At 34.4% G+C, this 26,524-nt stretch overlaps 1 protein-coding gene across 4 annotated transcripts in view; it reads left to right on the top strand.

Annotated features, from left to right (window-relative positions):
* The window catches only part of PPP4R4 (protein phosphatase 4 regulatory subunit 4), a 78,543-nt gene that overhangs the window by 46,156 nt on the left and 5,863 nt on the right, over nt 1-26,524 (top strand). For 2 of the 4 annotated variants that reach the window (XM_083836674.1, XM_083836677.1), the window contains exons 9-24: nt 1,845-1,967; nt 4,529-4,698; nt 5,730-5,849; nt 7,746-7,823; nt 9,260-9,346; nt 10,609-10,791; nt 13,348-13,453; nt 14,229-14,376; nt 16,341-16,485; nt 17,350-17,391; nt 17,483-17,557; nt 20,046-20,121; nt 20,542-20,622; nt 20,954-21,047; nt 21,466-21,536; nt 22,142-22,289. In XM_083836674.1, the coding sequence (XP_083692800.1) occupies nt 1,845-1,967; nt 4,529-4,698; nt 5,730-5,849; nt 7,746-7,823; nt 9,260-9,346; nt 10,609-10,791; nt 13,348-13,453; nt 14,229-14,376; nt 16,341-16,485; nt 17,350-17,391; nt 17,483-17,557; nt 20,046-20,121; nt 20,542-20,622; nt 20,954-21,047; nt 21,466-21,536; nt 22,142-22,289 (1,747 nt within the window). The remainder of the gene's footprint in view (nt 1-1,844; nt 1,968-4,528; nt 4,699-5,729; nt 5,850-7,745; nt 7,824-9,259; nt 9,347-10,608; nt 10,792-13,347; nt 13,454-14,228; nt 14,377-16,340; nt 16,486-17,349; nt 17,392-17,482; nt 17,558-20,045; nt 20,122-20,541; nt 20,623-20,953; nt 21,048-21,465; nt 21,537-22,141; nt 22,290-26,524) is intronic. The other 2 variants (XM_083836675.1, XM_083836676.1) reach the window with 2 other exon arrangements.

Raw genomic sequence — 26,524 nt, forward strand, 5'->3', positions numbered from 1 at the left:
ATATTGTTCCTGTAAACAGCATGAATATTTCATGCTTGTCCAGGTGTAGGGGTGAGTGTCTGCATCTTCATGGGAGGAAGAAGAAATTCTCTGTTGTATGTGGTTTATGTATGTGGTTGGCTTAGTGGTAGTGGGATGCCGACATTCATGGCGCTCAAGTTCCCATCGCAGGTTCAGTTCAACAGTGATTGGAGCAAACTTTAAGGAGAGCTACTGTAACTGCTCCCATGTAGGGGAACATTCTGGATAACTGCAGTGCACTGTCCTACAATCACCATTCCTGTCCCAAATTTTTCAGTGGTATGTAGGTAGACAATAGCAGGCAGCTTTGGCTCTATATCAGTTGTGTTCTGCACTGTTTGTGTACAACTGAGGCAGTACAAAGAAGTGAAATTCACAAAAGTTCCTTGATAATGTATGTGTAAAAAGTTTTCTATTATAAGCTCTGTTAGGGATTGTTGACTGCTGCTCATAGCTTGCCACTTTGCTCTTTATACGGTCTTTTTCCAACCTCTTCAGTTGTTTATCTTCATTAGCAACTCTGTATTTTGCACATTTCCCACTCCCGTCTTACTGACTATACTACTCCCTCCTGATACATGAGTGAGGAGCAAATATTTACTTTACAGGAACTTGGTGATGAATTACTGAAATACATGACTACGTATAAGCCATATGGAGACATACATAGAGAAATAAGATTTTTAGGGAAAATACAATTGGTGAACTTTTTAGCAATGAGTGCTTTTATTAGCAAGTATACTAGTAGGTTAATTTTCAAATTCTTGAGCCATTACATTGATGCTATCAAGTTTCTGCTTCTCTTTTTTTCCTCCCTTTCTTTTCCCCGCCTTCCCAATTGCTTTTAACTACTGCTTTTAGCTATCAAAAAGAATTATCAAAACCCAAAAAACTTAGAGAAAGCAATCAGGGATTATTAATGGTTTTGCAAGGAGTGTGTCTGTAGAAGTTTGGTTTGAATAATTTTTGGTTTCATGGCTGAACTACAAAACAAACATTTTGAAGGTAGATCACCCAAAATTATATCCTAGGGTTTCTTTCCCACAATAAAAAAATATTTTTTCAGGTCAACCTAAAAATGTTGTTCATTTGTATGAATTTGCTGAATTTGAGAATTAAGTTACCATTAAAAAAAATCCTCATCCTTTTAAAATTTGAATATTTTAAAATACAATGGCTTTATTTAAAAGAAGTTGAAATGGATCAACTTCTTTGAACATTTGCTCCTTTGTTTTATGGGGAAGCAGGGTGCTTGACACTATTTGCTGGATTTTACTTCAATTTCTAAATGATTTCGTTTCTTTCCCCTTAATTATTTCGTTTCTTTGTGAATGTATTGTTTACCAAAAGCCTTGCAACGTCTTCTTCTCACTAGGTTGAAAAAATTAACTTCCAGCAGATCCAGACTTTTCTTTTTACCATCATGGTCCTGTTTGATCTAGATGTCCCTGTATTTCTACTACTGTAGGAATTTTTATTGTTGGAATACTGCTGTATTCTTTATCTCCCTGTATGCTGGTGAACAAAGAAGTTAGTAGCTGTTCATTTATTCTCTGTCCCGTCAGTTAGTGGTGAGTGCCCTTTCCCTGTAAATGCACAAAGACAGAAAACAGGTAAGGTATTAAAAATCAGGACTTGTGTTATGGTAGTGCTCATCACTCTCTTTTACCTCCTATTTTCTGCCTCAGTAAGTGACTGCCAAAAAGACCCCTAAGCATGTTAAATTACATTTTTCATAACTTCTTTTAGAAGTCCACTCTATGTGGTCTTTTTAGATGTTTGATAACAAATGGCTAACTTTAAAAATGTCTTTTGTTTTACAGATGATAGGAGTCAAACTGTGCTTCCCTTAGTGAAATCATTCTGTGAAAAGTCCTTCAAAGCAGATGAATCTATCCTAGTTTCTTTGTCTTTCCATTTAGGGAAACTGTGCAATGGATTATATGGTACGATTTAATGTTCTTTAAAAATAATCTTTTTTAAGATTAAGGGAAGGTCAGAAAATTTGAAGCACTTAGAAAATATCCAGATTTGAATACATGAAGTGAAATAATAGCAAATATGGCATGAAAAGTCTGAAATAATCTATTACATAAATATTGGGTTTTGTGAAATTTCTCTTAAGGTGTCCATTTGGTTATCGTTCTTTTATGTTTAGACAGGGACAGAAGTGGAAACATAATGGCTTTTATTTATTGATTTGACTCATTTTATTATTTTATTATTTTTTGATACTTTGTTGGATATTCTGGAACGTCTGAGTTGAGTGACTGAATGTTTGAAACTAGAAACCTTTGAGAGCACAGTATGATGCTAACTTTGTACGTTCACTTTTCTGCATAGCCCATAAGGAGCTTCAAGGGAGAAAGGAGATCTAATACCATATGGATTCCCAGCTGCAGCTGAAGCCAAATCTGTACCCATAATTCCTGTTTTCTGTACCTTAGCACTTGAGCTCAGCAGATCTTTCTTTGATCATTCTGCCCACCTTTGACTCTTCACACAGAGCTTACCTGGGAAGGGGTAGAACACAGTTTTAAATGACAGAGAATTTTCCCCTAGATTCTTAAGCCCTTTGATATTTCTTACAGATCTTTAAAATGATTCTTTATGATCAGGTTAGACACTATCAAAGTGACAGTTGCTTCACTGCAAATAACTTGAAAGGGCTATTCCACAGGGCCTAGGTGTTGTTTACAGAAATGAAGAGCTAGAAGAGTCCATCCTGTTTTTATCATGTCTTCCCCATCTTCTTAAGGTTGACTGACTTTAATTGTGATCTCTTTTCACCTCTGAATACCATCTGACTGGTTCCCATTTTTCTCGAAGTGTTATGCCCTAGTAGAGCAGAACAAAGTGGAAGGCCTATTTCATGCGTCTTGCAAGCTAAATTGCTTTTTACATTTTTAACTGTGAAAAATAGCCTGTTTTGTTTTTTTTCAATAGTTTTCAATAGTTAGACACTATTTGTTCAAGTGCAGCCTATGAGCAGAAGCAGCTCAAAATTTTGTTTTTCTCTTTTTTTTATTATTTTTATTTTTATAAAACTGTCATCTGGTTACTCTTTCTCTTTCTTAACATATCTGGCTAAGCATGATACCTTACCGCTGTCCTAATGGAATAACAGCCTAAAGTTTTAATACCGTATGTCCAGTTTCTGAAGATCATTTTAAACTCTAAGGCTATCTTCTGAAGGAATAACAGTCTCCCTTCTAGGTTGATGTTGTCAGAATATTTAATAAGCATATTCTGTAACGCAACATCCGAAAAAGTGAAAATATTGGGTAGTAACAGAACAAGGATAGGCCTTTCTTCATACATTTGTCTGTTTTGAGAGCAAACCATTTGGTAACTTTCTCTTAACTGCTTTTTCATGCAGTTTTGAAGCCACTTTATTGATCTTCATCTCTATTTCCCCATCCCTTACTTATGAAACTGTCAACACACGTGCCCTTTACTGTATTTTTTGTATTCACAGGTTTTATCCAGTATTACATGGAAACGGAATCAGTTTGATAAGCTTTCCTTTGCCCTGGTGGCTGTTGCTCATTTTCTTGATTCCTTTTCAGTGTTTACAAGTAGATTTTGTGATTTTTTTTTTCAATTTTTCAAAAACATGAAGTTAATCTGAGTGATCTATAATTATATGGCTTGTTCTTCCCCCTCTGACTGTTAGATATCAGTACCACTTCAGCCCTTTTCCAGTCTGACACCACTTATGTAAGATTTCAGCAGCTAGTAATTCTAATATTCTTGCATAGTGGACTGAAGGACATCTGACCTTGCACTTTTTGAAAACTTCTGTCATGGTTTAAGTATTCACTGACCTTTTTCTTTTGTACTTGAAGCTGGCACCTTTGTCAGTCATTAATTGTACTGAGCCTGATTATACTAGTGAAGTTTGAAAAAGAAAATAAAAGCGTTAAGCATTTCACCCTCTTGGTATCAATCACCGATAGCTTTCCTGTCTCCCTTGATTAGAAAACTCAGCCCTTCCTTGATGGCTCCCTTAGAAATGTGTACTTATGAAATGACCTCTTAATTTTTGAAGTCATCTTGCTAGTTGCATTCCATCTTGTTTTGTTTTCTAATTTTGCTCTTATACCTCTTTACTATCTGTTGCAAGGTGGCCCAATTTTTCTACTTTCTGGAGGCAAGGAGTGTTCATGTTATTGAGTTCCATAAAGATCTAAATATTTAATAAAAATGAAACCAATATTAATGGAACAAACAAGTATATACACAGTCCTGCTTTTAAAAACCTGACTATTTCAAAAATTATATAGACAGAAATTAAGATTCACTCATAGCTAGGTGTCATTTTTCTGTAATCACTTTATCTGTGTAATTCATAATGATGATACTGCACTAGGCTGAAGGGGGGAAGGTAGATTAAAACTTGGCATATTTGAAAGATTTGTAAATGAGTTTTGGACATTATTAATAGCATTTGTAATGAGAAAAGTAAGCTTCTTTAATTTTTATTTATTATTTATTTATTTTTGAGGCATCTTTACTCCTGAGCAGCACTTACGGTTTTTGGAATTTTATAAGAAGCTTTCCACACTGGGTTTGCAGCAGGAAAATGGACACAATGATAATCAACTACAACTTCAAACTCTGGAACAGGAAAAGAAATATATTTCAGTGAGGAAGAACTGTGCTTACAATTTTCCAGTAAGTAACATTAATTTGAAGTTAACTAAGTTGTGTCGTATATTGTTCACTATATAGAACCATGAGAAGGATAGAGAAGTTATTGCCAACAGTTACGCATTTTAGCCGGATTCCAGCTCTCCCCTGGAAAGTTCAAGATTACGGCTTAAAGTAGAGGTTGTTCAAAAGAGTTACCAGGAAAGATTCCTCTTTGCAGATTCTTAGTAAACCATCAGAAAATTTTGTCTGAGAGAGTGCTGTTCCAAGAGATTGCTGGTCTCATTCTTCCTGTAAGTTTTCTCCAAACTGTTAGTACAAAGGCCTTGAAAAGATGACTGTGAAACAGAGTAGCTAATTTCAAACCATCCAAGGCTAGTTTTTTTGTGTGTCATGACATTGCAGGGACTTGAAGATTAAGTCTGAATGTTTAGATTCATATTTTAGATATTTTCCTGCCTGAATACAAAAAGGATTTTCTAGTTTGTAAGAGGTATTTAAATTTACCACTCATGATTTTCTAAATCTATTTTGTATTTTGACATTCTGCATTTATAAAGAAAATAAGATAGCACCAAGAGCCTGTAGACAGTTATTTTTATTCTACTTTTTATAGACAAGCACCAAGTATGTAGGTAGAAATCTGTTGGTTTATTTGAGCAAAAGCAAGGTATGTACACACACAATTACGCTGAAATTCAGATGCTTGTTTTTTCTCTCGTTAAAATGTTCTGAGGTCTCCAATTGCAGCTTTAACTAGATTATCAAAACATTAACATGATGTATAAAACTGAGGTTTTATACCTTGTGTTTTTAATCTCTGTCTTCAGAAAAAAGCCTCCAGCACATCTGGAAGATCTGTAAATCCAGTTAGTTCTTAAGTCTTTAACTTGTCTGTTGCCTGTGTTTTGACACAACCATCAAGAATGCCACACTTTGTCTTTAAAATCAACCTGTTTTCTCCAAGTGTCTTGCTGGTTGTAATTCAGTGTTTTCTTCTCTGATAGTGTGGCCCTTTAGCAATACAGTTAATTAGAGACTTTATTTTTCCGTAGGCCATGATAGTTTTTGTGGATCCAAAGAACTTTCATTTAGAACTATATTCTATATTCTTCTGCCTTTGTCATGACCCTGAAGTTCCTGTCAGATATACTATGGCCATAAGCTTCTATGAAGTAAGTCTACAAAACTTCTTTGTTAGTACTTACATGTTTTTGGTTTATATTTTGTTCTTTAAAGTTACATTTATGACTGTTCAACCCAAAGAAAAAGATTCGAAAAAACTTGTTAAAATCAGTTTGTCAAAGGTGTTCAGTCCCTTACAAAACATAATTATAGCCTGTATACATATTAGTGTATTTAAGTTGTGTGACATTAGACTACAATGGTTTATTGTGAGGTGAGCTTTTAAGAATCAAAAGCTGGAAAAAGCTGGTCTAGTACCGCAAACATAAGCAATTGCAGTAATTGGAATATTTGAAAGTTTTGAATGCTATTGTGAGAGGCACAGGAGAAAGGAGCTTGCCACTTTGGTCCTCAAAAACTTCTTTAGAACTGTACAGTGTGCTACTATGCTGCCATTCTGTGTAGAATATTTATATATATCAAGACTAGGTTGAATGCTCAAATTTCATGTGAAACTACTTGGAAACTTATGCAGATCTAAAAGCCGATGTATTCTTATTATGCCACTCAGTTTACAAAAGTTCCAGTACATTATTTTCATAAAAGTTCAAAAAATTCTTGAACTGCATAAATACTATTAGCTATATGGAGTGAATTCCAGAAACGAATGTGCACTCTCTCCTGATTGTAGTAATCCATATTGGAAATATTCAAGGTTTTCATAGTGCTTTACATAGAATCTTTGTATTTAAATCCTCAAACTAGCCTTTTACGCCATTATGTAGCTGGGGAAAATGATAAGCTAAGCAGCTTGCTGAAAGCATTTAAATCACTAGTAGGGAAATAAATGAATCATAGAACCATAGATTCTATGAAGATAAGGTGGCTTTATTTCCACCATCTTAAGGAAGATGGATTGATTTCCACCTCTCCATGCCTGTTGATGTCTTGCCTTAATGAATTATAATCCAGTTAATTGTTGAAATTATTAGGTTAGCATACCATTCTGCATGTTTTAGGTCAGATATATAACACTTTTAAGGTTCTGTCTGAACATATGTAAAGTATTTTAGCTCATTAAGAAAAATCTGTAAAGTTATACCTTAGTCTGAATGTACATTTAGTGCTGGTTGATATATTTTTAAAACCATAGCTAAGCAACCACATGACAGGCAGATGTAAGTATTTTATGGCATTCACTGGTAGCTGGATATATGTATATATATTTCAGTAACCTCCAGTAACCACTTCCTTAAAGCTTAATCTTGATTGGAAGTAACCTCTTATCTTCACTTGGTTTATATAAACAAAGAAAGCCATTAAAAATCATTGTCTAAATATTCCGTATGGCAAAAATCTCATTCCTCAGATTTTTATCATATTTGCTATAAGACTTTTTTAACAGTTTGGAGATGGACTTTTTGTGTTTTTTTAGGAATCTATATGTGGCTTATCAAAGGAATCACAGGAAAAAACAAAACAAATAATGAAGGAGTGAAAACTTCTTATGTTGGGGAACCTTGAAATGCAGAACAGCCTAAGCCAATTTTTATATTTTGTCTTTTGTAAATTATATAGCTGACTGTTTACACTTACATGGATCACGAAGTTTGATATTTGAATATTCCAGAATGATTTTTTTTTTATAACCTTGCAATGCAGCCCTAAATTTTTTTGGAAAATGTGAAATAGAGTTTATTCTAAAAGCATGTTTCATGGTTAGGTAATAGATATGTTTCTTGTTTCATATTCTTTATATAAGCATATTTTTAATGTGATCAACAGGAAAGTATATAACTTTAGAAGGCTGATATTAAAAAATTGTTTTGCAACCCCTCATGGTTGTTGAAAAGTAAGCACATGCAGCGTAATTCCTGCAGTGCCATGGAATTAAAGTATGGTTTATCTTGCTATCTCACTGTTTTTTGTTTGTTTGTTTTTTTGAGGTTGCTAAGCTTTTAAATTCTGGTGTGTATACAATTCATAAAGAACTGGTTACGCTATTACAAGATGAGTCACTGGAGGTAATATACTTTTATTGGAACTTTATTTTGCTTGTTACATTGAGGCACATTATCTTGATGTTTAATAACTCTGCAGTAAGACAGTAACTGCTTGAAATAATCTGTAGCTGTTACTTCTGTTTCACAGACACTTCATAAAGATGCAAGCCTTCTGTGAATAAAAAGGAGGAATATAGGAAGGTGTTTGAATTCAGTTAACCCACGCTGAATTCAGTACCTTTAAAAAATATTCATTCTAAATATTTTATTGATTGTTTTATTGTTTATTACCTTACAAGTTCTGTGGAAATATATGGTTTTGCTACTGTGTTAAAATATTTATTGATAGCATTCCAGGTTTTTGCTTTCTTTTATTTACGTTTCTCCCATTGAAGAGGAGATGAAGTTGTCTATGGTTCAAAGATCAACACGTGTAGAAAAGTTTTTAGTCCAAGCTCTGGTACAGAATTTCTGGGTGTTCTTGAGATGGTTTAGTTTAGTGTGCCTTAGTTTCAACCTATGTAAAGCGTGAGTCACTTAGGTATGTATAACAGATACTGTAGCAAAACTTTTGGATTGAAAAAGGTCTTTGTTTGAGACAAAACTGCTGTTTCCCCTTGTACCGGTTATTCCAATACTTGATCCATTTTTTTCTGTATAGGATCTTTGGATATGGCATAGAAAAAATAATTTTGCTTTGAGGTGCTCCTTGTGATATCCTTTGTTAGGCATTTTCAAGGGAATTAAAAGTGTTCCTAGAACTCCTTTTAGCTTATGAAATTCTGACCAATCTTAAAAGATTTCTCAAGTCGAATGCCTGAAGGTTGAGACTCAGAAGCAGCTGGTGACTTTGAAAAATTATCCTAATTATAACTAACTAATAAAAATATCCAGTATTATAAACTATAACAGTCAGAACTGGTACCAAGTAATACTTAATGATATAATTTTCTAGTCTAGTTTCAAATCTAGCAACCTTTGAATGTAAGGTTATTCTATTAATAAAGGCTAAATATTCTGTTCTAATTTATCAATGGCAGTTAAATGAGGAAAAGTTGCTTTTAAGATTCAGATGGAAAATATCCAAAATACATTTCTTCATGTTTGTCTAGGCTGTTACTTAACTATGAAATGCAGATCTTTCTTAAAATGAATGTTCCTTTTTAAATATTGTATGCTGTGAACATTTTAGAAAGCACTGACTGTGGTATTGATGTAAATCAAAGCTATAATTCTGTTTTCCTAAAATGAATCCTATAATACTTATATTACTATATTAAAACATCAGTTTTAAATCCCAGACCAGGCTTCGTCAGTACAAATAAGTTGGACCTCATTTTTTTTCTCTACATTGGTGTGACAGAACAGCAGTAACACAGAAGGGATATAGTGGTGAGAGATAAAAATTGACTGGAGTTAATTTACAAACCTCATTCATGCAACCTTTCTTTAAATAGGTGTTAGATGCACTAGTAGGTCACCTTCCTGAAATCCTTGAACTAATGACGACTAATGGAGGAGAAAACAGTGGATCAGAAAGCAAGGTGGGTAATCCTATGATTTCCAATCTACTTTCTAAATTTAAATGAAGCTGGTAGCAAAGTTATTTCAGTAATTGTATAATAAGGTTTTCATGATTAGCTTCTTCTCTGGAGAAACACAGAGCTTCTGGCTTTTTATTTTTATTTTTAAACTTTAATAAAGAAGAAAAGATTTTAAAGATTAGACTTACTGTACAAATGATTTTTTTTCCAATGGTCTTTATCTAATTAACCACAGATTTGCTGAAATAGGTCAGATTTTGAAACAGTCATTAAGTCGAATCAAAACTGACAATGCTTTTTAATAATTGGATTCACACTGAAAGTGATTGTTAATACCTAATTTTTTGGTATATTGATGTTGCAACTGCCAACAGTTGCCATTTTCAGACATGGCTGCTGGTAGGAGGAAGTCTGTTTCCTAAGGTAAAGGCACTGAATTAGGACTTGGGAAATCTGAATTTACTTCTCAACTTTGCATATTTAATTTAATTTTATATGGCTCTGGGTGATGGTTTATTCAGTGACTCCTCACCTGAAAAATGGAACATAAAAGGTATCTTCTGCTTCAAGATGCTGTTTTGAGCTAAATGAATAGAGAATGTATTTTTTTTATTTTATGGACAAAAGTTGAAACTATTATTTAAAAGTTATCAGAAGTTTATAACTGTAAATGCATACAACATGTAACAAGTGCCATGTCAAGTGTGGCAGTGTATTTCACTTTGCTTAGTGAAAGAGAATTTAGCTTGACTACTAGAAAGTCCTTGCCTCCTACTGAGATAAGGTGTACAATTTCTTCCAAAATGAAGTAGGAAGCTGAGAAAAGTAACTGCAAAGTTTACGAGTCTAGGAGGAAAAGGGGATTTATTTGGTTTAAAGAAGAAAAGACCAAGAGGACTGTCATAATTGTCTTCATACCTGTAAAAGGATATTACAAAGAGAACAGTAAATTGTTTTTCATTGTCAGGAGAAGTGGTTGGAACTGAAGGTGTATTTAGTTAGTTACTGGAATAGCTTTCTGAGTAGTTAACCATGGAATTTACTGTGTAAGAGAGGTAGTGTAATCCTGATCAGATTTTTTTAAGAAAAACTTAGACTAACACCTCCTGGCAATGGTCAGCTGATCCTGTTTGCCTAGAACAATTAATTGACTGCTTAAAATCTTTTTTCTCCTTACATTGTTGTGCTTTGTTTTTAAGCCTACTAACATGTCATACAGGTAGAAGATATGAATGAAATTATGTTTATATTTTTATTTCTAGTTACTCTCTATTCCTGACTTGATTCCTGCATTAACAACAGCAGAACAGAGAGCTGCAACTTCATTAAAGTGGAGAACTCATGAGAAGTTACTACAAAAATATGCATGTCTCCCTCATATCATATCAAGTGATCAGATTTATTACCGTTTTCTTCACAGAATGTTGACAATCATTTTGACAAATGTGAGCCCGTCTCTTTCCTGTTGTTTTTCATTTGTTTACGGTATTTAAAACAATTAGCACTAGATATTTGCTATATGTAGCACTATTTAAACATTTATCTTAAAGTAGTATTTCTCATTGCATATAGTATATCAGGCTATGTTTTATTTCCTGTAAGATTGAAAAAAAATGCTTCATGAACTCTTTTCCCCCAGTTGGAGGAGCAAAATTTGTATTGACAGATTATCAAGTTCCACTCCCTCAGCTCTTCTTTCCTTTCTTTGTGCTTGTTACCAGTTTGTTTCTAGGTAAATCAAAACACTTTCCTCTGAGATACACCTTAAAATCATTAAACAAAGCTGCTATCTCTTTGTTTTTGCCTGTCATATTTGAATCAAAAAGTGTATGATTAATATTCTACATAGTCATAACCTCCGCCAGTCTGATTTTGCATAACAGACATAACTAAAATTGCAAATAGACACCAAATAATCTACATTTTTCCATGACAGCTCTGTCATGAAAAGCACAGACTGTTGCCAGGCTTCACAGGAATTGTATTTGAGTTGACTAATATTCCTATTCTTCCTCCATTCTCCTTGGTAGGCTGGTATTTTCTGTAATGAATTATGGTCTTTCTTCTCAATGTAGGGAGACAGTGCTTTATGGGAAATGAAATTAAGACAAAATGGTACATGATAAATTGTGCTTGATGGAAACATATGGATGTTTAAACATTTCAGGACCAAATTTCTAGGCAAAAAAAAAGCATTTTGCAAGTAGTTGCACCTAAAAATGAGGCAGTTATGCCAACCATATATCTATTCAACTTGAGAAAAGTTTGGGTTATAAAAAGTAATAAAAATATTAAAGGACTATCATAGAATCATTTAGGCTGGAAAAGATCTCTCAGATCATTCTAGACCAGCATCTAACCTAGCACTGCCAAGGCCACCAATAAGCTGTATCACTAAGCTCCACATCTACACGTCTTTTGAAGACCTCCAGGTATGGTGGTTCAACTACTTACCTGGGTAGCCTGTTCCAATAGTTTCAGTGAAGAAATTTTTCCTTATATCTAACCTTAACCTCTTCTGGTGCAACTTAAGGCCATTTCCTCTTGTCTTACCACTTGGTCCTCGGGAGAAGAGCCCAATCCCCACCTTGCTATTTCCTCCTTTAAGTTAGTTGTAGAGTGTGATAAGGTCTCCCCTGAGCCTCCTTTTCTCCAGGCTAAACAACCCCAGCACCCTCAGCTGTTCCTCGTAAGACTTGTTCTCTAGACCCTTCATCTGCTTTGTTGCCCTTCTTTGGACATGCTCCAGCACCTCGATGTCCTTCTTGTAGTGAGGGGCCCAAAACTGAACACAGTACTAAAGGTGCAGCCATACCAGAGCTGAGTACAGGGGGATGATCACCTCCCTGCTCCTGCTGGCCATGATATTCCTGGTACAAGCCAGGATGCTGTTGGCTGTCTTGGCCACCTGAATGCTCTGGCTCATTTTCAGCTGGCTGTCAACCAACATCCCCAGGTCCCTTTCTGCCAGGCATGTTTCCAGCCACTCTTTCCCCAGCCTGTAGCATTGCATGGGGTTGTTGTGCCCCAAGTGCAGGACCCGGCCCTTGGCCATGCTGAACCTCATACAGTGTGTCTCAGCCCATCGGTCCAGCCTACCCAGATCCCTCTGCAGAGCCTCCTACCTGTGAGCAGATCAACACTGCTGTTCAACTTGTTGTTGTCTGTGAACTTACTGAGGGTGCACTTGATCTCCTTGTCCAGATAATTGATAAAAATATCGAAGAGAACTGGGCCCAGTACTGAGCCCTGGGGAACACTATATTTCTAATTAAACTGAACAATCATGAAATGGTTTTGAATGTCAGTCTTGAACTGAAAGAAGTATGATGGGGTTATATTGCAAGAAAAGAAAAGTTTGATAACATTTCACATTTCAAACATTCAAACATTTCAAAAAGAAGAGCCCAGTCCTTAGTAATGCCAATTGTGTGGTATTAAAGGATAAGTGTGTGGAAGTATTGAATACAAGTATTGACTTTGAAAAGTCAAGATTTTGGAATACCCTCAATTTAACCTCATAAACATCAGATATCATTGGGTTTGAGAACATTTAATATCTTTCAGAGCTTTTGGCCTACTTTATTTTTTGGCTTGGATTCATAAGCAATTTCAACACATTCTAAAATTTTAATCGTACCTCTTCAGGTTTGATTTACCAAGTAAAAATGTGTACGGCTATATCAGTTTTTCATTCTACAAGTCTGATATATACATTCTTAATTGATCATAGAATCATAGAACCGTTTGGGTTGGAAGGGACCTTAAAGGTCATGTAGTTCCACCACCCCTGCCATGCGCAGGGATGCCACCCACTAGATCAGTTTGCTCAAAGCCCCATCCTGCCTGGCCTTGAACACTTACAGGGACGGGGCTATTATATCAGAATTTGTAAAGTTAGGCTAACTTTTAGCTATTTATTCTACTTCTTGATTTTTATACATTTTTGGTTATATACTCCTTCAGGTATGTTTAACTGTATTTCTTTTCTTTCTTTCAAGAATGTCCTGCCAGTCCAAAAAGCAGCTGCTCGAACTCTCTGTGTTTATTTACGTTATAATCGCAAACAAGAACAGAGGCATGAGGTTATTCAGAAACTGATTGAACGTAAGATAATTTTTCCTTGATTACTTAAAGATGCGAGTTAGTATTGGCTGAAGATCTATTTATGGTTATATATGTATTCAGTGTAATTTCCATCGTTGGTGGGATTATACTTAGACAGTTGCTCACATTATCACCAGTCAAAACATACTTTGGATATATACTTCAGGAATATCTCTGAAGCTTATGCAAAAGAACTGGGGATGGGCAATGGGGGAAACTGATATGCCAAGACCCCTCCAACCCTACTTCTTGAATCCAAAATTATTTAGTTGTAGGTGCTGCAGAAGTATAGAGAAGTATAATTCTCTGAAGGCTTCAACATAAGAAATGTTGAATAAATCTCAGAAATTAATTTTTGAATGAGTTAGTCACGTGAGTAAGTTGACGTTCTGGCCTATGTTGTGTGTTCTAAAGATAAGTTAGAAGGTTGAATTGTTCTCATTAACATATTTAACATTTACAGAGTAATTTTAATACACCTCTGACATCATCTAAATGGCATGCCAGGTTTTGTTCTATCCAGTAACAAGTTCACCTGATATTTTTCATTTTTTTTTGAATGATTAAAGGCAGGGGTTGGATATCTGACAAAAGTGATCACTGACAGAAATGGTCACTGATTTCAGAGGGTTAGTCTTTCACTGATGGGAAGAATTAAGGCTGAAAAGGTGTGCCTCATGACAAGCGTGATTATCATCTTTGAGTCAAAGGCTAACCTTTAAAAGGCTGACAATGAAAACTTTACAGCTAATATTTGTGGATTATTATTTTTCAGAACTGGGCCAAGGAAAAAGTTATTGGAACAGACTTCGTTTTTTAGATACTTGTGAATTCATTATGGAACTCTTTTCAAAGTCATTCTTCTGTAAATACTTCTTTCTGCCTGTGCTTGAACTTACACATGACCCAGTGGCAAATGTGAGGTACTGTGCAAACAGTATGTAGCAGTGTACAGGGAAAAAAAATAATATATTAACAAATACTGTTTTTTTTTAATGTCTTGTTTAAATAATGGGGCTTGAATAAGAGGGTACAGTGCCTTCAGCACGACCAGTTCTAAAGGTATAGAGGACTTACGGGCATGATGTCAAAAAACCACAGAAGCAGGTCAGTCTGAGTGTTTGGGGACTGATCAAAACTGTCAGGTATTGGGAGTGAAAAAGAACATGAAGCTAAAGGAAACGCTGGTAGGAGAGAAGAAAGTAATCTGTTTCTTGGGTTTAGGGACACAAGCTGAACCTTAGCAGTCTCCATTAATTTCCATCAATTTCAGCATAATATGTAAAGCTAAACACAAACAATTCTTTCAGTGGTTGAAGTTTAGCAGTTAGCGTAGGTTTTTCCTTATGAGTAAATTTTCTACTTAATTGTTGAAGTTAATTGAAAAAGAAAAAAATATAGGGGGATTTAGTATGTTACTCATTTTCATACAGTACTTTTTACTTTATTTTTATAGAGACTTTATCTTTTCTTCCCTGAACAGATCAGCCCAGGCAGTTCAGTAGTTATTACCAATAAAAAAGTTGTTACTTTGGTAGTTTGTTTGTTTTTGTCATGTATTTTGTGGGATTTTGAACTTTGTTTGCTGATTTGTATAAATCATGTTGTCATCCTTAATATGTCTAAGCATCTAATACTAATGCTTCATAGAGGCTTATGTAAGCACAATTTGCACATACATGTATCTATTCGGTAAAGTTCACTAAATACAGTTTATTGCCAAGCAAAACAGTGTTTAAATAGACCTTGTGTTTAGTATAACTACCACATCTTAGGTCAACAAGTTCCTAAACCTAAAAACAAAGTCATTTTGTGCATGTAGATTGATATTCATGTTTCATGTTCTTGTGTTAAGGTGATTACGCTAAAAAAAACCAACAAAACCCACCTTAATTTGTGTATAATCTTATGTAATTTATTGCTTTTTAAACACATTTCATTTGAAAGGTCTACTGATACAATATTAAAATTTAATGGAAACCTTAATTGACTTGTAATCCGTTTACTATGTTTTTGGCATAATTCTTTGCTGGACTGTTCCCTAACATTTTTTTAAAAGGAATGCACAGACTGTTGTGGAGTGAAGTTTAAAAGTCAGAACTAGACCTTACCTCTTGATGTTAAAAAAGGGGGAAAAAAAAAAAGAGAGAAAAAAAATAAGGGAGATGAAATTCCAGCTTTCTGCTGAGTGATGTAGTTCTTTATAATGGGAAGTTGTGAAGGTTAAAATATTTTGAAAGTATAAAAACATGAGAGAAATTCATATAAGAAAAATCTTTAGAATGTTGTTCATCACAGTGCTGTCATCTCTGACGTAGGATTGTCTCTGATCAAGCGAGTGGAATCTGAGAACAACAGAGAATATCACCATATTCTTGATTTTTTAAAATTCTATTAGATTAAAAGTATTCACTATTATGCTGTTACAGTCTGATCAAATGCAGAGTTTTCTTTTCTTAAATGTATTAAATACTTTTAATTAATATGTGGAGCATTTTGATTTTAAAGTTAGAAAAAGGAATGCATACCTTTTTTATATAACCACTTTAGCTCACAGCTTCTGCTAGGCATGTAGGTCATTTTGAAAATCTAGAGGTCTGCTTATCTTTTGAGGTTTAAAAAAAAATTTAAAAAAAAATCTTTTGAGCTTCAAATATGTGTCTGTGGTCCCAGTCTCTGGAGATTTTTTTTGAAAATGTCACAGTATGTCTGGAGATAACCCATAAGCAGAAATAACTTCCGAATAATTACACCTACTAATTTCATGCTTTATCTTCAAATAATTTATTTTTTTAAAGTCAAATAGCAGCATGCAAGTCAAAAATCAATAATGTTTATTACATTCTGCATCAAAAGATGAATTATCATTCTTATTATTTTTTGATAGAATGAAGCTGTGCTATTTGTTGCCAAAAGTTAAATCTACTCTGAAGATTCCCAGTGATAAACATTTGCTTCAACAGTTGGAGTTATGTATACGGAAACTTTTGTGTCAAGAGAAAGACAAAGATGTCCTGACTATTGTGAAAAGAGTAAGCAGTATTTCGTGTTGGGGTTATTAAAAGTTAAGATGATCAAAGTGAGGCTTTCTGTTGAGTCTCTTAATACAGGAATAGGAGAGTAAAGACCTATAGATATTTTATAATATTGGACAATTAAAAGATGATGTAATATATTTCATTCTGTCAAATTTAAGAGTTGTTTTTTCCTTGGTTTCTTATACTGAAGTTATTTTCTAGATAGAGGATTTTGGCTCAATGTCTGTTGTGGAGAAAATAGCATATGTCTCCAGATAGGACTAGTGTGACCGTAGTAAAAATGATCAAGAGTCTTTGAGGTAGAGGTATCTGGCTAATTTATTTATTTTACAATATAAAAAGAAAGCCTTTTCAGTAGTTTCAGATGTTACAATACTTTTGGAATGTGAACATTCACAAAAGGTTAATTTCTTGAGGCATGTTCATGCTCAGTCTCAAAGAAGCTGTGAAGTAGCTAAGGGAGGTGTCTACATTACAGGGCCAGTCTGCAGAAGGGATTGGATGAGCACCTGCCTAGAGTTCCCTGGCTTGTTCATTTTTTCATTCTTGGTTCCTAGGTCTATGTTCCAGGCAATCATGCTTCCAAGCTCTCCTCAAGTGTATTTTGAGTTGCATATAGGTGGTCTATTAGTCCTTCACTATGAGACTTAGCAGTGCTTTGAGAATACTCTCTGACAGTTTCTGACTTTAAGCATTTTTAGCACAAAAATACAAGCCTAGACTTCAAGTGTTTAAGGAGAAAAGGCATGTTTCATTTTGAATACTGCTATTCTAAGCTTTCTTATCTCCACAGTTTTTGAGTTAAAAGTGTGGCTTGCCATTGAGTAAAGATAAATAATATTTTGATTTTCTTTATAGACAGTGTTAGAATTGGACAGAATGGATATCTCTTTAGATGCTGTAAGTACTTACTAGTTTTCATTTTTACCAAGTACTTCTAATTCCCATTTTCATGTAGTGATTTTTTATTTTTATTGATTTTATTTTGAAGTTTCAGAAAAGATTTTACGAAAATGATTTATTGGACCAAGAAAAAGAGAGACAAGAGCATCTCCTTTTGGAAATGGTATATTTTATCAGTACAACCTGTCTTTTCTTATTTCTAATAGTTTGTAGCTAAATATGATTGAGGCAATAGTTTTATGGTAAGGGAAGTGCATATTACAGAAGAGCGTGGTAGGTTTATAATCTGTGTGTGATCTCATTTTACACTTTACACTAGGATTAAATCCTTCAAAATAGCATAAACTATGTAAAATATAACAAGATCTTCCTTTTCTTTGCTACCTAAACTTTACTGTGTCAATTAGAAAGGCAAACTGGAATTGCTTAATAAATATTCACACACAACCCCTCTGTAGTTCTAAAGTCCCAAGCACTTTGATACACATTTGAAATCTTTTGAGGGAGCTTAGCAGTTTTTCAGCAATGAATGAAACACCTCAGAATTCATGTACAGCCTCCACAAGCAAAGAAGTTAATGTTACAACTTCTTTTGTGCTAAGGACACTGAAGGAAGAGTCAGTGCCTGTGTGTTACAGGCTTTCCTGTTAGCCAGAAAGAAAGCAAGAAAGGTCATTGACATCTGTAGCCTTGCCGGAGGGAGCCTTAGTGTAGGTTATATGGAACAAAATCAGCTACAAGATACTTAGGATTTGGAAGAGAAGTCTGCAGAGTGCTTTTCCAACTTAGGTAACCATTTCTGATCTGTCATGGCTGTAAGCAAAAGCTGCAGCAGGCACTTCACCACATAGCCTACTACATCTTCACAGAGCCTCAGTTAAATGACTTTCAAGGACTGTAGTCCTCCATTCTGTTGCCTCCTCTGCAGCCCAGTGTGTGCAATGCTAGGAAGCTGACAGGCTTTAGAAGAGGCCAGGTTTTGTTAGCACAGTTCCTCTGACTTCTTGCAATAGAACTCCTCTGTAGTGAACGAGTACAGGTTCAAGACTGTCCAAAAATTTTCCCTGATTCCTCTGCAGGATAGTTACAGAGCCTGTGTTTGTGGCCCACTTTGATATCAATAGGTACTACAGGCTTTCTCTTGGGCAGTTAATTTTCTCAATTATATGGTATCTGTCTCATGTGCATCCTGCCACCTCCCATTATCTTGTGCCCATGGTTCAACCATTTGTTCTTAGGATGCATATTTATTATGTACACTTGATCTTAGTGCAAAACTTGATCTTAGCTTTAGCAGGTTTTAGGTAGATACAATTACTGTTTTTTATAGTGAAAGCATTTGGGGCTATGGCAAAATAGCCTTTAGTGAGCCCTGTGTTGTAGTGTTTCAGAAGATTTATTTTTACCATGTTTCTACAGCTAGACATCAGACGAGTGCCTGTATTTTTATGATGTATGACATGGATATGGACATTCCTTCTGTATCACAGAGGTCTTTTTGAGCATATTCTGAGTGGCATACTTTTGAAGAATCAGAGGTGTACACAGAAAACTGTAGCATGTCACAGTCCTGAATAGATGAGGAGTTATTGGACCCAGTTAGATATATCTGACTGCTACAGTTTTTAATATCATTTAATAAGTTTATTAAGAAGATTCCTTAATTTTAGAAAATGACTTAGTAGAAACTATATTCCAGCAACCTTGACCTGAATTAATTACCTCTTTTTTTTTTTTTTTTTAGCTTGGGTAGTAATTAGAGTGAAATGGAAGAAAAGTTTAGAACAGTTTGGGTTCACTTAGCACTTTTCATTATGAATATAGCACAGAAAATAAACTAATATATTAGATAGGTTTTTGAAGATGGAGTGATACCTATTCACCAAGAATCATGAGACAAGTGTTGGCTTCAAATTGTTGATATATCTGGGTTAACTCTTCTGTCTGTGGATGTGCTCTCAGAAGATATTCTAAGGCTAGCTAATATTACAGAAAGGCAAAAACCAAAATCCCTAAAATTGAAGAACTGTAATACTTGGTTTTAATAAAGGCTATCAACTTTAGATGTTAATTTTTGGTCTTTTAAAAGTTTAAGCCTATATGACACACCTTACTGTTTGAGAAAAACATTTTAATTGATGTTTGAATTAATAATATTCTCAATTGCAGACAGTCCTGTATCTTTGTGTCCTTTAGACACATCTAGTATTTTGTGCATGTTCTATTATCAGACCATGTATGTAGCACCACAGTTTTCCATTGGCAACAGTCAATTTCTATATCCTTTGTACCTTTTCAAAAAAAAAGGGGGAGAAAAAAAAAGCCAGGCATAATGTTTGTAATATGTTAGAAACAAGAACTTTAACTCCGAGTTTTTTTCATAATTAAGATCAACATTTTTGGCATGATTTTTATATAGGATATAGCATATGTACTCTCATTTCACTCTGTACTGTTTAATTGGTTCTCTGGATATTCATTAGGCTCTGCAGTGATAGTAGGAAAGTGTAGAAATTCACTGTTATTTTGGTGAGTTGGAAGCATGCCCTTTTTTGTAAACGTCCAGCCTAATTGTAAAACAAATGTTTTTTTGTTATTATTACTATTTATTTTTAGCTGAGTAACATCTCAGTAAATTATTCATTTTTTAGGAACAACTTGAAAAAGAGAAGCAGCAAAGTGAAGGAAGATCTACAAATGTTAATGATAAAATATTTGAAAAGAAGCGTAAGTTTATTTGTGTGCATATTGTTTGTACATTTATTGCTCTTACTTTTACATAGGTAGGAGAGAAAGAAGCAGAAAGGAGACGCTGCTTGTACAGTTAATACCAGAACTTTAGAAAGTGACAAGAAAACTATTTTTTTGTTGTTGTTATTTTCTGTATGCTTCTAAAGATACTTAGAAAAATTGACCTGATATTAGAAGGAAGACTTTTGGCTTTATTAATAAAATACATGACTCTAGTATGTTTCATTTTAGGATGTAATGTAAGAACTTGTCTGTGGTATTTCCAAAGTATTAGTAGCACTGGATTAGATATTATTACCACAGGACTTGTAATATGTTATGCTTTCTTTCTTTAGATAAGGTAAGGCTATTAAACAGAGACAAGTAATTTATAGTAGGCTTTTTTTTTTTTTTCAGGTAGAGACAATAAAACGTCATCAGTGTTGGCAAAAAGTATGACTCTTTCTGTTTCTGGGAGCTCTTCTGGTACATCAGCAGGTGAAGATTGTTAAAAAAATTATTCTAGAATGCTTTGGTTTCATATAAGCAGGTTAAAAACCAGCAAAGCTGCTGTTGGTTTTTGTGGGCCAGAGTTTCACTTAGGTGAATAGGAAAATAGTCCATTTCTAGAAGTGAGTGTAATTTCTGTGCTTTTTGGTTTTATTTTATGCTTTGGTATATAATAGGTGACTTCAATTAATTATTGAGGTATTTATATCGGTTTTTCAGTTACCATAGGTTGACAGAATATAGTATTAAAAGGTGTTCTTAATTACTGAGTAAATGCATGGGTTTCTGTATTAAAAATTGTTGCTACTTATAATTTTAGGCAAAGAAGACAAGAAATCCAAGTTGGTTCGAAGCCAGTCTTTCAGTACTCAAGCACTACATCCAAAATACAGCAACATAGACAAGTGTCCTAAGTATCTTTTTGCATATTAATTGCTACCTAATAGATAGCTCTAATGAAATTATAGGCATGTTAATCTATAGAAGTGGTGATGTGCTCACTGAGTTGTGACCTAAGTTTTAAGCTTTCTGTTTACTTGGGTAAGGTATGTAGTTTTGAACTGAGGGAAGAAATATTATTTTAAGGCACACTGAGGTTTACAAATTCTTAAGAATTCCTTTTAAGTTCATATATGCCACCTTTTATCACATAAAAATTTCTTTTCAATATGAACTGCTTTATCTAAATTCTTTTTAAAAATTTAGCATATCTTTCCCATTTAATTTTTTCAGATAAACTCAGAAATTACTTCAAATATTATCAAAGAGTAGGATGGGAAATTATACAATTGAGAAGAATAATAAGCAATTTTGTTTTGTTTGTTATTTAAGTAAAAGCTCTGCTACAGGATATACATCTTCAGTATCAGGAATGGGAAAGAGTTGTATGTTATCCTTTACTGGTAAGTAGGTTATTACTTTATATTTACATTTGGTTTTGTGAGGGTGATGAGTTTTGGACCCTGTCAAACAGGCATGCTGTAAGATACTGTCTTCCCAAAGAACTTAAAACAATAGATATCCATTATGTCTGAGCACTTAATAAGTGTTAGTCTATTTTTCTGATTTTTATTTATTTATATTTTTCTTCATGTTCATTTAATGTTACAGTTAAAAATAGTAAAAATAAACATGAATTTGGCATTTCCATCTTATGTGAGCAGTCATATCGTGTACAACTTCTACTGAACTGGGTGAGAGAAATCACTGTCTGGAAATGCTTCTCTCTCCATTTGCAGTTGAAGAGTTTGGATTATTAGTTTAGAATGATTTCAGGAGGAACCTGTCTTTTTCCATTCGCTACCAGTAGACACTAGATAATTAGCTGTTTTTTTTGTACTTGAAATTGAAAGAATTGTTAAGTTGAAACCATTCACATACAGAAAGTTAATCTTTTGAAATAGAAGATATCCTATTATTGCTGTAGGAAAAACATCCCATTCTGATCATTCTCTTTGTATTTTTTTCAGACAAAATTATTTGTCTAACCCACAACTCTTTATTTCAGATGATACATTCCGGACTCGTTCCACTGGTAATAGTGGGAATGCTACCTTCCCTTCCAGTTCCTCCCTCACAACTTCTCGCAACTCCTTTAATTCAGCTGACCAAAAGAACAATGGAAATAAAGAGAGTCAGTCCCGAAAGATGAGCATGTAAGTGGCTGACAAGAGGTTAGGCCAAGTTTATTGGTAACATCTTCAAAGGGAACGCAAAAGAGTCCTGGAAAATTAAACCTATATTTATGATACTTTTTTTTCCCAGATTTTGAAATACAAAACCAGCAGGATAGAAATGTGGTGTGTGCAATTACAAATGCTTTCAAGATTGCTGTACGTTCCCTTTTAATTAGTCTTTCTCATTGTTTGCTCTGCACATGTTCGCATTCAGCTGGTGTGATATGGGGAGGGTGGAATGGGACAAAGTGAAGGTTAATGCATTTGATATATAATAACTATAGTCACTGTGATTTAGCTGCCTGTAGTTGGAGAAATAGAATGTATGTGTTTAATTTTTCCTCTTCTTTCTTTTTATGTGTTTGTATACGTTTATGTGTTACTATCCAAAGATTTTTAGAGAGTTTTGATGAATTGGTAATGCTAGTTGTTATTAAGGCTGCCTTCTTTGCCTTATGTTAATCATTTAGATGAAAAAAAAAAAAAAAAAAAGCCTCAATCCTAGGCATCTTCTTCAGGCTGGTTTTCTGTAAATGGTAGCCTGAACTGTTCAACGTTTTGAAGGAACAAAATGAAAGATGAATTTCTTTGGTCCTTTGATAAAATTGTAACAATTTTCTTAGAAAATCTCTGTGATGTGTACTTACTTGGTCAAACCTCTGTAGATTTTAGTAGCTAATTCCCTGCAGATTCCTTTTACAGAATAGTTTATAGTTCTGAATTACTGTCATTTGACTAGCTGTAATTTTAGGTGCTCAAACAGATCTTTGTTTTCCATCAGAGATTTGCTTGCTGAGCCAAAGCAGGATGGAGAAAGGATAGAAAGGATAGGAGCCAGATACAGCACAAAAGTGAGGTTATTTGGGAAAAATAGACTTGAGTGTAATAGAAATTAAAACTATTTTTAAAAGGATGGGGAAATGCAGGCTGGTACTTGGAAGTCTGAAAGGTAGGAGAGACCAAGGAGAGTGCAGAATCTGATGCTATGACTTGCTGCACAAAAATAATGGAGCTGAAATATGGATGCTTGGCCAGATAAGGAAGACGAGAGACCTGACACTAGTTTGCTAGATACAAAGAGGAAACAACAGTGGTATCACTCTTTCTGGTGACTTAAATAAGCATCTGTATGAACTCATATTTTTCCACTTCAATATTTTCAGGTTCCTTAAAAAATATCAAGACATTCCCTCCACACTTTACTCAGAGATGAGTTTAAACAATTATTTAATTGTAAAATAAATCACTCAAAAGTTTAACAGATGTCAGAAATGTTCTCTGAACAGCTTGCATTCGTCTTCTTGTATACATTACATTATGATACAGTCTCTTGCTCTTTCTCAACTAGAATTTTACCACCTTCTTTGTACAAGATAAATTTATTCTGGAACAAAATCAAGCTTTCATAGTGACCTATTGTTTCTTAAGCTGCATTTTCTTTGTAGAAAAAGTTGGACAGTGAGAACTGAATGAAAGTGGACACTATATGTTGAGTCAGTGCTTTCACAGCAGAAGTACTTTAAGGTGCCAAGTCAAATTGCACTCTGTTCCTGTCCTTGCCAGAGCCTAATGCATTCTCTTAAATACTCCACACAGTGCTTACGTTTGATAGGTAGTCATTAAGTGCTCGCTTATTTCAAAGTGCATGATTGCATACTAAACCCTTAGATTAGTAAATGTGCTGATCATTTTCAGCTGTGTAAGTAAATGGGACATATGCCTTGAACGCATAAAATGACATACAGTGCTACATACTTAGAAAAATTAGGTCTTAAAAAATTTGTGTTCTTTTACACTAATCAATGTATACCTTTGCTCCCTCTCCTTAAAACTAGAATAATAGTTCACACATTGTGACTTTCTAGCAGCCATTGTAGAAATTCCAATTACTCATTCATCTTGCACAGATTTTTGAAAATTGATTAGTATTAACAAAACAGTTTGATACTAAGATTAATTAGACATTTTTTTGCACCTTATAAAAAAATTTCAAATTTCAAAGTTTTTTGCTATTTTGCAACTTAAAATAAAACTAATATATTTTGTTTGAATACAAAGGGGCAGAAAAAGACCCACACAGAGCAGCCTATACCTTTGACTTCAGGCAGGAAAATGGAATTTAGGAGGCCCAACTTCAAGTGTCAGCGTGCCATACCCAAATGAATATCTTGACAGACTATTTGAAAGTAGATACCTGATTATACAAAATGATCTGGATGCTTTCTCTGGTTTAGAAAGTCCCTAAACTGCATAGTCTCAGAAGCCAAGAGGATATACTAGGGGAAGAAAAATATTTTTCGAAGAAGAAGAGTAGGCTTTGGATGGCCTACATTTAGCTCTAAATGTGAGTTTTAATATTCTGTGTTCTTATGGGAGAACATATCTCTCGAGTTAGTATTATATTTATTGTACGGTACCTTCAACTTCTCTTTTGTAAGCTGGCCCAGTACTTAATTGTTTTCATTAAAAAATGGAGCAGCCCCACAAAGAGATAGTAAGAGCTACAAATTCAGGAACAGTTGGTGGTAGATGCATTCCCTCATGACCTTGTTAACCACAGATTTACTACCTTTTAGTATATTCACTCTTTGGAATGCATAAGGTGACTTTTAATATGCTCTCTTTTTCTAAGTAATTACGTGTGTCTTTAAAGAATGGAAGATTAGAGCAATAATGTGTTGTTTAATAATTAAATACCAACAGATATAATTAGTGATTCTTACTCAAAAGTGATGTCTGTTTGGACATAATATTACTTAATTGACTAAATGTATTTTTTTCCATAAAACGTCTCTAATGCATATCTGCAAAGGTTCACTTTTGACGAGTCCTTTTGCAATTTGTAGGGATGAAGAATTTCTGTTTCCATATATTTCATGTATTCATGCTGTTCTAGGAACTTTCCAAAATCCAAAGTTTGATGCAGAACTGAGGTGTTTAATTACCATGCTCAAGAGCTCAAATATTTTGTTTGTCCCACTTCAGAGAAGTTTGCACTGATTAAAATATTCCCCTTTTTTTGAAAATAATATAGGTGCAAGAAAAACAATCTCTGTAAAGCCTGATCTAGTGCTTACAAGCAGGTAGTTGGAAAATGACTGCTGGATTTAGCGTCATTTGCAAACCTTAGGTAATACTCAGGCAATACTCAGGAAAATGCAAGAATTATGCTGAAGATGCACCTGTATACATTAACGGTGGAGCCACAGAAGAGATGAGCACCTTATGGAGTAGGAAAGAATCACAAAGAACACTGGTTGAGTATTTCAACCCACAGGAGACCATACTTAAGTCAATTTGCAGAGCAAATGTGCTGATCAGAGTTTCTGTTGAAGAGATGCTAGTTAGATCATGAATCATCCTAGGGCAGAAACTGACACCATTTGTAAACAATGAGTTCCATAAAGTAGTCCAATCTTGTATTATCATACTGCATAGATTTATTATTTTCTTGAAAATGTTTTCATTTAGGGATAAGAAATGCTCTTTTGCTTGAGTTTATTTAATTTGCAATTTAAAAAGTGTAAGTTAACTTCAAGAATGAGGAGTACAGGTTTTCCATTCTGTAAAAGGTGGGAGTAGATTTACTGTTGCGTTGAAATCAATTTGTGATTGATAAATTGATATCAGTATCTTTTAAGATATCCACAGCTGACCTTTAAGACATCCATAGTGATATGTTGTAACAATTATATGCATAAGTATCTTGAAGTAGTGTCTTTCATCCAGTCATATAATTGCTTTAGGAGGTTGAGCACAAGATGAAATAGTTCTGCCACTGATATACTACCCATTGAGTTGATTACCTAAGGCTTATAATCATGTTTTCTTCCTGCCATGTAAGATGGTACGAGTTCAGAGGTTTGGGTTCCACCACTACGGTGAAGCTAATAGATACCCTAAAGGTGGTGTATTGTCATGATAGGTTCTACCAACAATTTTAAAGAGTGAAGAAGAACAATATCTTGCTTTGTAAATGATATTATAAAACATTGATGCAAATTATTATTTCCACAGACTTCTGCAAGTTAAGTCCTGATCTTCCAAAGATCTGTGACAGTTACAGAAAGTTGTTAGTTGACATAGCTGCAACTTCGTGAAGCTAAATACCAGTATTTTTAAAGATTAAAAAATTTAGGCTATGAAAAGTGCGGAAATTGTCCAAATCACATTATGGTCTATAAAAGACCTAGAAATAACACTGTAGAGATCTT

The sequence above is a fragment of the Anser anser genome, assembly GCF_964211835.1.
Source record: "Anser anser genome assembly, chromosome: 5".
NCBI lineage: Eukaryota > Metazoa > Chordata > Aves > Anseriformes > Anatidae > Anser > Anser anser.